Raw genomic sequence first — 12,416 nt, 5'->3', positions numbered from 1 at the left:
CGGACGGACAGACTGACATACTGACAGACAGTTCAACTGCTATATGCCACCCTACCGGGGGCATTAAAAAATTATTTTTTGGGGGTGGGGGGGGGGGGGGGTATAGTATGAGGGTGTGGTGGTCATTTATTAGATATTCTTTAATAATAAAAAAATAATAATGGGGGGGGGGGATTGAGGGGGGATTCGGGGGGGGGGGGCATGGTTTGGGTGGAGTCTATTGTGGTATGTCAGGTAAGAGTTGTTTTGTCAAAGTATCAACCGAATCGAATCATTAATAAAGAAGTTATGGCAATTTTAGTAAAATTTAATCATTTGACCTTGAGAGTCAAGGTCATTCAAAGGTCAAGGTAAAATTTAACTTGCCAGGTACAGTACCCTCATGATAGCATGAAGGTATTTGAAATTTAAAAGCAATAGCCTTGATACTTTACAAGTAAAGTGGATCTAAACACAAAATGTAATCATATATTCAAAGTTACTAAGTCAAAAAGGGCCATAATTCCGTAAAAATGACAACCAGAGTTATGCAACTTGTCCTTTAATGTCCCCTTATGATAGTTTGTGAGTGTTCCAAGTATGAAAGCAATACACTGTATCTATGATACTTTAGGGGTAAAGTGGACCAAAACACAAAACTTAACCAAATTTTCAAGTATAAAGGGCCCATAATTCCGTCAAAATGCCAGTCAGAGTTACATAACTTTGCCTGCACAGTCCCCTTACGATAGTTAGTAAGTGTTGCAAGTATGAAAGCAATAGCTTTGATACTGTAGGAATAAAGTGAACCTTAACACAAAACTTAACCAAATTTTCATTTTTCTAAGTAAAACAAGGGCACATAATTGTGTCAAAATGCCAGTCAGAGTTACATAACTTTGCCTGCACAGTCCCCTTATGATAGTTAGTAAGTGTTGCAAGTATGAAAGCAATAGCTTTGATACTTAAGAAATAAAATGGACTTAACACAAAACTTAACCAAAATTTTCAATTTTCTAAGTATAAAAAGGGCACAGAATTCTGTCAAAATGCAAGCCAGAGTTATCTAACTTTGCCTGCCCAGTCCCCTCATGATAGTAAGTAAGTATACCAAGTTTGAATGCAATAGCATTGATACTTTATGAGAAAAGTGGACCTAAACGCAAAACTTAACCGGACGCTGACGCCGATGCAGCGCCGACGTCAAGGTGATGACAATAGCTCTTTTTTTTTTTTTTAAATAGATGAGCTAAAAAATAGCAATTATGGTACAGATTTTATCACACGATAGTGGTGTCAAAGTTGTGCATACCGGTCGTCGTTATCAATTTAAACACAAAACATTCTGCATACGAACTTGGATATACGTGACATTATTATATAAGCAGAAATAAGCATTTCAATCCTATTTAAAATTTGCACTTACAATATTAATTATATAAATTAATAGGAATAAGATTTTTGTAAACAAACAACGCCATTGGTTATATTTCACATGTGTATGTAATTACGTTATGCATAGATTCACAATGTGTCGCGCTTGACAATGGAAATTGATTCGTACTTCAAAATGTTTGGTAAGAATAGCCATAATATACATAAATGCATTTCATGTAGAAGATAAAACTTGGTTATTAGAGTGCCCAATTTGTTGAAAGTCTCTGTCATCCAAAGTGCCCTATATTGGGAATCAAAGTATCCACAACTTCATGAATACCACCTATTAAAACATGCTCTATCTTCGTTTATATTTCATTGAATACTACCAACATTTCAGTATTTGAAGCACAGTGATTACTCTACATGATTACTCAAACAATTTCTTGAAATATTTCCGAGTAGTTTTATTTTGTAAAAATGTTTACTGTTCATCCAGTTCATGCTGTTTTCCGACCGAATTTTCTATTTTTGGGAGAAAAATCTACCATTCTTCCATGATTTTTTTCTTTCCAATATAAAAAGGGTACACCATTTATAAACTCGACCATGCGCCTTGTCTAAAAAAACTAATCTATATGATATAACTTAAAAAAACATGAGGAACTTACCTCTCGCGCGTGGCTTTTGTTGTTATCTGGTATCGAAGTGCCATCTGTTATCAAAGTATCCGCTTACCCATGCAGCGTGATGTGGGACTTTTGAAAAGTGGTTGTTACAGGAAGGTAGTCTTAATGCTGAGTTTTCATGATGGACCGATACTACACATGTTTTAAATTCAATGAACTTTAAATATATTTGCCAAAATGTACACATTGCAGGTGTATGCCAATATTTCTGTACCACAACACTTGGCCAACTGTTAATTACATATAGTTGGTTTAAGATTAGTAAAATCTGCACAGGTGGCATGCACAATGTAGTTTCTTATTTAGCCTTTTCCTTGCACAAAATAGCGAATTTGTGTATGTTATTGTTTCGTATCCCAAATGCACGCATGTAATGTGCTTGCATGTTGAAAAACATCGCAAGAATGGCAAGAAAGAATGAGCCACCACCGCTGTGTTATCCTGTACCACAGGACCCTGGCACTGTCATCCCCTACGCCACCCGTTGCAGCGAACCTGTCAACTATTGAGTGTTACAAATTAAAACTAGAAATGGCGCTGCACAGGCCGACGCGTATCCTGACGCCGCATATTTGACCCAGGGGCGCCCCAGGTTTGGTAATGGGGCCATGCATTGTTGAGATTGACCGTATTGCCATAATAGAAGTTCAGTATCAATTAGAAGTGAATCTGTGTAGAAATGAAGAAGTTAAGTAAAAGGCAATTTTAGGTGGGTGTGGCCTATGTGGGCGGGGTGCCCCAGGGTTGGTAATGGGGCCATTCATAGTTGAGATTGACCGTATTGTCATAAGAATAGTTCAGTATCAATTAGAAGTGAATCGGTGTAGAAATGAATAAAGGGTTGGTACTGGGGCCATGTATAGTTGAGATTGAGCGTATTGTCATGCATAGTTGAGATTGACCGTATTGTCATTAGAGAATTTCAGTATAAATTTTAAGTGAATCGGTGTAGAAATGGAGAAATTATAGTAAAAGGCAATTTTGGGTGGGTGTGGTCTATGTGGGCGGGGCGGGGCGCCCCAGGGTTGGTAATGGGGCCATGCATAGTTGAGATGGACCGTATTGTCATAAGAGAGGTTCAGTATCAATTTGAAGTAAATCGGTGCAGAAATGAAGAAGTTAATGTAAAATAACATAAAAAAATGAGTGAAAATCTCTGACCTGGCCCCGCCCCAATCAACATCACTTTTGACCCAGGGGTCAGATCAAAATTCCAAATAGTGCAGGGTCGCACATATGCTTCAAGGTTCTAGTGCTTATAATGTTGGAGGAGATAGTGGTTGCTAAGGACGGACAGACAGACGGACGGACAGACGGACGGACGGCGGAGATAACCACAATATCCCCACGCTTTTCAAAAAGCATGGGGATAAAAATACACATACATTGAACATTCATTTAATAAACCAATTATGATACAAACTTACCTTTTATCAAAAGCCATTGAGTTTACAAACATGTCATACCTGTGCATGTATTATGGAATCACTTGCACTAGGTTGTTGGCAAGTAGGAGAATGACGTCCACAGTCTAACTCTAATCAAATCTTAACTTGATCAATGCCCCATATACAGGCGTATTTTTGACAAATTGGTTTTCTCATTTCATCTAAGGAAGGTACTTATTTTATTTACAATAACTGCTTATATACTTTAATATTAAGAGTATTATTGAGTATCACTTATGTGATTGAAAAGTATAACAAGAGTAAAGCATAATGGGTGCCCAATCGGCTGCAGGTGCAGTTTTAAATAAATGAAAGCTTGTCAGAATTTTTTAGAGGTCACAGTGACCTTAAGCTTTGACCCTGTGACTCAAAAATGGGTTTGGCATGTAGAACTCATCAAGGTGCAGCTACATATGAAGTTTCAATGTTGTAGGTTGAAGGACTTTGATTTTAGAGTCAATGTTAAACAAAATATCAAGGTTTTAGCACGACGCGGGCAGCGGGCAACAATTAGCTGGCAATGACAATACCTCGGGTTTTCTCTGAAAACAGCCGAGGTTAAAATCAGCATATACCAGTCAATGCTTCATTACAGAGATAGTTCCAACGATTTTCCACCATTATGATGTGGCAGAGGTAAAGGAAAATGAGAGCCGCGCTCCGTCGCTTCAAAGATCAAACGAACATATTATATAAATTTATTTGACTCATTTTTGTGTGTATATTGATTGTTCAACATGAGTCAATATTTTTCCTATGTATATAATGTTATTATAAGTATGCTATTATGTATTGTTTATTTATAATCTAATTACGTATTTTTCACCAAATTGTCATTGTTGAAATTAAATTGTGTTCATTTATGTAAACAAAAGTAAAATTTTGCATTACATTAAAGTGTACAATTTAATTATCTTGTAATTATTTAAAATATACTTGTATATTTATATTTTATTTTTATTGCATATCTGCTTTTCAAAACTTTTGACATAATGCCATTTAATCAACTTTGTAAAGGCAAAAGATGCACCTTTAACGCACATGCGTGCTTTTATAAGTGCGTTTTGACTACCTTTCAAGTGCGTTAAATGTGGGCTTTTATGTGGGTTAGCACTGCGCTATAAGCGAGTTAAATATGTGCTTTAAAAAAAAACTGACTAACAAAAAAAAAACCACAAATTTAACTCTCTTAAGCGCAATTATAACTTGCCAAAAAGCGCACATTTCACCAACATGTATGCTTTATGTGGGTTTAAACTGCGCTTTAAGTGTGTTTAATGTGCACTGTTTAGGAGTTCTGTCTTATCAAAAGCTCGCATTTAACGCACATGAATGCCAGCAAAAAACGCACTTATACAAATTCACACATAAACTCACTTAAAAGCGCAGTTGTTACCCACATAAAAGCGCCCCTTATGACATAGTCATATTTGACGAAGTTTCTTGTTGGTTTTGGTAAAAACTCACTTGGTAAGAAAAAGCGCACATAAAACACATTTCCAATACAGCCACGTAACACACACGCAAAATGTACGTTAAACGCATGTTTTACACACTTTTTCGAGAAGGGATATACATAGAGATTTATTGAATATTGGAAAAACTTAACTTCAGAGACATTATGCGTAGATGAATTCTGGTTAACCTTAAGGTTGTCTAACGTTCAAAGCATGTGACTAATTTCCTAAGACCTTGAATTCTGCCATTGACCTTTCACCAAGGGATATGAGAGCTGTATCAGAATTATCGTTTGATCACTAGGAAATAATAACCACATGTAAAATTAAAATCATCAAGAATTCAAAAGTTACATGCTAAAACATGATCCAAACTGGTGGACTCAAAGAAAACTAGTGACCTGAAAATCAATAGGGGTCATCTGCCAGTCATGATCAATGTACCTATGAAGTTTCATGATCCTAGCCATAAGCGTTCTTGAGTTATCATCCGGAAACCACTTGACTATTTCGGGTCACCGTGACCTTGACCTTTGACCTAGTGACCTCAAAATCAATAGGGGTCATCTGCGAGTCATGATCAATCTACCCATGAAGTTTCATGATCCTAGGCGTATGCGTTCTTGAGTTATCATCCGGAAACCATTTTACTATTTCGGGTCACCGTGACCTTGACCTTTGACCTAGTGACCTCAAAATCAATAGGGGTCATCTGCAAGTCATGATCAATATACCTATGAAGTTGCATGATCCTAGGCCCAAGCGTTATTGAGTTATCGTCTGACAACCACCTGGTGGACGGACCGACCGACATCATGAGCAAAGCAATATACCCCCTCTTCTTCGAAGGGGGGCATAAAAATGGGGGGGGGGGGGTGGGGGGGGGGGGTAGGGAGGGGCGGGGGGGTAATAATGTGGGGTGTGGTTATTTATTGGATGTTTAAAAAAAATTGGGGGGGGATGGGGGGGGTAGGGGGGAGTGAGAGGGGGTATAATGTGGGGTGTGGTAATTTATCAGATGTTAAAAAAAATAATTGGGGGGTGGGGTTGGGGGGTGGAGGGGTGCGGGGGGGTAGGGGGGTGAGAGGGGGGTAATAATGTGGGATGGGGTAATTTATTAGATGTTGAAAAAAAATGGGGGGTGGGGGGTAGGGGGAGTGAGGGGTGAGAGGGGGTAATAATGTGGGGTGGGGTAATTTATTTGATGTTTAAAAAAAATGGGGGGGGGTGGGGGGCAGGGGGGTGAGAGGGGGTAATAATGTGGGGTGTGGTTATTTATTAGATGTTGAAAAAAAATGTTGGGGGGTGGGGTGGTGGGGGTGGGGGGTTGGGGGAAGGGGGGAGTGAGAGGGGGGTATAATGTGGGGTGTGGTAATTTATTAGATGTTTAAAAAAAATTGGGGGAGGATGGGGGTGGGGGGGGTAGGGGTGTGGGGGGGGTTTAGAGGGGGGTATAATGTTGGGTTGTGGTCATTTATAAGATGTTTAAAAATGGGCGGGTGGGGGGGGGATGCGGGGTAGGAGGGTGAGAGGGGGGTAATAATGTGGGGTGGGGTAATTTATTGGATGTTTAAAAAAAAGTTTTTTCTGGGGGGGTGGGGGGTTAGGGGGGGGGGTGGGGGGAGTAGGGGGGTGAGAGGGGGGGTATAATGTGGGGTGGGGTTATTTACTAGATGTTTAAAAAAATTGGGGGGGTGGGGGGTAGGGGGTGAGAGGGGGGTAATAATGTGGGGTGTGGTAAGTTATTAGATGTTTAAAAAAAATTGGTGGGGGGAGGGTGGTTGGGGGGTCGGCGGTGGGGGGTAGGGGGGTGAGAGGGGGCAATAATGTGGGATGTGGTAATTTATTAGATGTTTAAAAAATAATTGGGGGGGGGTGGGGATGGGGGGAGTAAGGGGGTGGGGTGAGAGGGGGTAATAATGTGGGGTGGGGTAATTTATTAGATGTTTTAAAAAAATTGGGGGGTGGGGGTTGGGGGGTTGGGGGGTGGTAGGGGGGAGTGACAGGGGGGTATAATGTGGGGTGTGTAGTAATTGATTAGATGTTTAAACAAATGGAGGGGGTGGGGGTAAGGGGGAGTGAGAGGGGGGTATAATGTGGGGTGGGGTTATTTATAAGTTGTTCAAAAAAATAGGGGGTGGGGGGGGTAGTGGGGGGGGTAGGGGTTGGGGGGTAGGGGGTGGGGGGTGAGAGGGGTGTTTAATGTGGGGTGTGGTAATTTATTAGATGATGTTTAAAAAAAATTGGGGGGGGGGCGATATCCTCTATTCATTAAACATGAAATTTTAACTTATTGCATTTGTTTCCCCTGTATATAAGAAAGATATAATAGTGTATTACCTCCTCTGTCCTGCTTATATTTATATTAATCAACAAAATTAAACATTAACACAATATTTGATATACAAAAAAATCATATTCTGATAATATTTTTACTGATGCACTTTATTTTACTCAAAGGATGATGTTTCATTGGACTGATAATTATAGATTTAGGATTACAGACCAGTTGCTTCAGTTATATTGTTCAGAGTTCGCCCTGTTGGCCGCGTATGCATTCTTGAGTTATCATCCAAAAACCATTTTACTATTTCAGGTCACCGTGACCTCGACCATTGACCTAGTGACCTCAAAATCAAAAGGGGTCATCTGCAAGTCATGATCAATGTACCTATAAAGTTTCATGATCCTAGGCCCAAGCGTTCTTGAGTTATCATCTGACAACCACCTGGTGGACGGACCGACAGACCGACCGACATGAGCAAAGCAGTATACCCCCTCTTCTTCGAAGGGGGGCATATATATCTCAAACAGCAAACTAAATTATTGGTGAAATACCTTTTGTTTAGGTTGGTACAATTCAAGCAACACAGCTTTCAAAGGTCACACCAGAATTTTCTTTTTAAAATGGAAATAATTTTTCATTGCATGGTATAATATCATAGTGCACCGTGTGACAAATAATAAGTATGTTTATATGAAGGGAGGTACATTTTAATGAAAATGTTATATCTGTGTGCATGTATATTTTTATATCAATATAGAACCAATTATGATTAATAGATCCTTAAATAAAGTACTGCTAAGAGCTAAACAAATGAATGTGTGTGTATAAAGAGACAGATTGTCTGGTCAATGCAATAGATGGTACACTAGCTTCGAAAGTTGGTGACGCAAGTTTAATCCCCATTGCGGCATGCACATTGGGTTTGTGATCATCATAGCTGACAGATTGTTATAATTTCCTCCGGGTACTCTTGCTTCCAGAAAAGCACAAGACTACAACCAAATTGACTATCTTGTAGTAAAAATATATACCACCAGCCGGAAATTTCAGTACTCTACACAGTAATTTCTGTGAATGGGCTCCAACTTTTTATTTTTAGACAAGATTTTATGCACAAATGATTATGAGCAACTTTAATTCCAACTTCAATTCCTTTATTATAATCTTTCTTACAAAGTGTTTGTGTCCAAAATGACAGTTTGAAAACAAGGATTTTCCAATACAATGATACAAGCAAAAGATGTTAAAAATAACATGTTGATCTCTTAATACATAAAATTTTCTGTCTATTCCCAAATAATCCAGAATAATCAAGATTTCTCATTTCAAAAGCCAAATTTTGCCAATATTGAGATACAATGTGCTTGAGAATTTATTAACACAATCATCCGCTTTTACTGGAAGTACATCTGTAAGGCCTAGGTACACGCATGAATCATTTATTTAAAAATTTTGAAAATCAAATGTATTGGTATCTTAATTATTTATAACTAAAGGAATATAAATGTGTCCCATACCTGTGGATTTTTACAACACAATCAGAGCAGCACAGCTGAGTGTGGTCTTGGCAAAACTGTGTCAGTGTTTTATCCTCATGTGCTTCACACATCCTGAGAAAATCCTCCACCTCCTTTGGAACTGGCCATTTCTTAATATCTCCCACTCCAACAGTAGTATGTTCTGTAGAAAGCTGATTATGAAGGTGACCACATCTTTTACAGTAAAACTTCTGACATGCCTCACAGTAAATATCTGCAGATTCCTCGAGATTCAGCTCTTGACAAGACGTGCACCGAAAGTCTTCAACCATACGCAAACGTTTTGGAACCGAAGACAATGAAACTGTTGCCATTGTATTTTTTGTGTATAAATTAAAATCTTTTTATTTAAATAGTAAAAGTATGTTTCTGGAAAAAGGTCCATGAAACACAAACATATAGTAAGATTGAAAAGTTAATCAGCCCAAGAATTTAACACTGAAATAAATTCAAACACAAATCAAATTCAAGCCCAATATCATTCAAGCTTTACCGTCACTAAACAAAGTAACTATGCACAATACCACGTAAGCAGCCGAATCTCAACTGCTTGATTATGCGGTAGTCAAATGTTAACCTGCAGTAACTAGTAGGCTGGGTTTATATGCCAGTGATTTCCTGCTGACATAAGAGTGTTTATAAATAGAAACACGTGTTTTAGCAGACAGCCATTTGGTATAGCATTGCATCTGTATTTACATGTTAACTTGATTTGAGTGATTCGCTAGCAATTGGCTGAGAGAATTTCATAACCTTTCAAGTGGGCGGTGCTTAGCATTTACAGGGAAATTTGAATTTCAAGCAGTCAACAAAAAACTTTTTCTGTAATTCAATACCTATATAACTTTCAACCACAAAATTACACATACATATTGTTTGTATACTTAAGTATATGTATGCCAGATTTCATTGGAAAATATTAAATACAAACTTAAATATTATGATAATAATCGTTTTTGTTTTCTGCTGTTTACACACCATTATACAACTGAAAAGTAGACATTTTGTGAGTTTGTGGCCCTTTTATACTGCTTCTCCGGTACAGTAAACCAAATTGTTACATATCCTTATAAAGAAGGTAGTTTTAACCCTTGTGTAAAAGCAAAGGGGAAATATCTCACTGCTTGAAGTTAAACAGTGAATAGTTCAAGAGTCAGTGTTGCCCAAATACTTGGGTCAAAAATGCAATTTATGAAGATTATACAGTGGCTTTATTCATAATTGTAAAAATAATAATTTTTTATTTATAAAATCAAAATTCTAACTATATGCAATCCAATCGTCTTATTGATTAATTTGGAAATAATTTCTATAGCAATAAACATTTTATTTTGTTTAAAAAATTTCATTTCAACACATGTTTGACCTGTGTAACAATGAAATTCAAAATGTGTCTCACTGATTTAGATTTAATGAACAAAAGGGCCCCAATAAATAAAAGGTATTATACCGTATAATGGCTTTTCGCTTGAGTATTCAAGCTCATTTTTCAGTTGGCATTGTAAACAAAAGTAATATAAAAGTTTCTTGTTGAATCACATTAAACTGAGAGATGAGTAAATGACACAAAGCACACATGTTCTACAGCATGTAGCTCTGCAAATAAAATAGCGAAATATATGAAAATATTAAATTGAGAGAAACGTTCGGGACTCACAGTACACATGTGCAGCGTGACACACCAATTGACAGACCAATCGGCACATCCCCTGTAGACCAATGCACCCACTTTGTTTGCAGGGCTATTATACAAATGACAAATGGCAATAGTTCTCAAAAACTAATTCATAGCAAAGACTTGTTTTACTATCAACCTTAACATAAAAGTCCTCCACCAGTGAATGCTTGGGTTATAAAATGAGCCAAACAGAATGGAGTTAATCACACCAAAATATGGGGACTAGTCAAAGCCGAAATGTCTTAATTCCTTTACAATAATCCACATAGTTAGATCGTTCAGCTATGAAAGAGAAATCCATAAAGTAATTGAAGGTGCCTTTACACATGTATTGGAGTTCGTCATTTATGCTTTATATTGATAAATGTAAACATTGGATCTAAAAAAGATGTGTTTGTGAAACACCATGTCCCCGTATATGACGTTTGACCTTGAAGGATGACCTTGACCTTGACCCTTCACCACTCAAAATGTGCAGCTCCATGAGATACACATGCATGTCAAATATAAAATTGCTAGCTTCAATATTGCAGAAGTGACATTACATGAGCAATTTTGACCCATACATTTGACCTTGAAGGATGACCTTGACCTTTCACCACTTAAAATGTGCAGTTCCGTGAGATACACATGCATGCCAAATATCGAGTTGCTATCTTAAAATATTGCAAAAGTACTCATAAATGCGCGATTTTGACCGCATATATTTGACCTGTGACCTTGAAGGATGACCTTGACCTTTCACCACTCAAAATGTGCAGCTCCATGAGATACACATGCATGCCAAATATCAAGTTGCTATCTTGAATATTGAAATATTGCAAAAGTGTACATTAAATGAGCGATTTTGACCCATATATTTGACCTTTGACCTTGAAGGATGACCTTGACCTTAAACTTTCACCACTCAAAATGTGCAGCTCCATGAGATGCATATGCATGCTAAATATCAAGTTGCTATCTTCAATATTGCAAAAGTTATTGCAAATGTTAAAGTTAGCGCAAACCAACAGACCAACCAACCATAATATGTCCCCCACTACTATGTGGGGGACATAAAAAACTCCAGAAAAACATCAAGAATCAAATTTATAAAAAAAGAAAACAAAGTAACCCGCATCAGGGCTTTATTCTACCAAGGCACGTGACTTATTTTCTATATACAAAGAAGGAAAAGTATCGTTGGTTATTAGCCCGATTTACCAACGGTTGTAAGTATGACGTCACTTTGATTGTCCACGCACTGTTTATGAATGAAGACGACGTCATTTGATTGTCCTTGTTGTGGTGACGTCATGTTTTTGCGGAAAAGTTTAGGATGTTCGGTTAATATAATTCTCAATTATAACCTTTAAATCGCGGATAACTTATTAACAAACTCGTGCTAGAAACAAAATAATTGACGTGTAAGCGTTGGTTATTGCGGTAATAACCAACAGTATGTCGTTCCTATGCTTGTTATCAAACCACTCGGGCTACGCCCTCGTGGTTTAATTCCTACGCATCGGAACTCCATACCGTTGGTTATTACCGCAATAACCAACGCTTACACATCGATTATTTCTTAAACAACTGACCCCTGGAGTCCTGGAGTAAAAGTCAACCACTTAGACCACTCGGTCAATCCGAGCTCATACGATGCAGGATGTATTTTATACTATATATAAGCAATCCTCGTAGCTTAACAAAATATAACGACAACAACAGAACTCTCCAAATTATTCTGAATCAAAAGTATCATGTTGCAACCCTTTAAAATTATCAGGTTTTTAAAACGTAAAAGTTTACATATAATGGCCATTTTAGAGGAAAGTAATTGTTCAGTTTTACTGTTTCCTCACAAATATCATAATTAAAACGAAAATTTGGGAATCTGAAACAACTTTTTTTTTATTTTGTCAATTTACCAAAACGTGAAAAGGCCCCTTTAAAATGGAGTTTAAAACATACGCTTTGGGACACA

General features: G+C 37.7%; 1 protein-coding gene across 1 annotated transcript in view; it reads right to left on the bottom strand.

Moving 5' to 3' along the window:
- The window catches only part of LOC127864228 (uncharacterized), a 40,188-nt gene extending 30,858 nt beyond the window's left edge, over positions 1–9,330 (bottom strand). Inside the window, exon 1 of the mRNA XM_052403918.1 lies at positions 8,755–9,330. Within this exon, the coding sequence (XP_052259878.1) occupies positions 8,755–9,089 (335 nt within the window). The 5' untranslated portion in view covers positions 9,090–9,330. The remainder of the gene's footprint in view (positions 1–8,754) is intronic.
- Positions 9,331–12,416: the final 3,086 nt, after the last annotated feature.

Source organism: Dreissena polymorpha, chromosome 1, assembly GCF_020536995.1.
Source record: "Dreissena polymorpha isolate Duluth1 chromosome 1, UMN_Dpol_1.0, whole genome shotgun sequence".
Taxonomy (NCBI): Eukaryota; Metazoa; Mollusca; class Bivalvia; order Myida; family Dreissenidae; genus Dreissena; species Dreissena polymorpha.
This window is presented reverse-complemented; position numbering and strand designations above follow the sequence as displayed.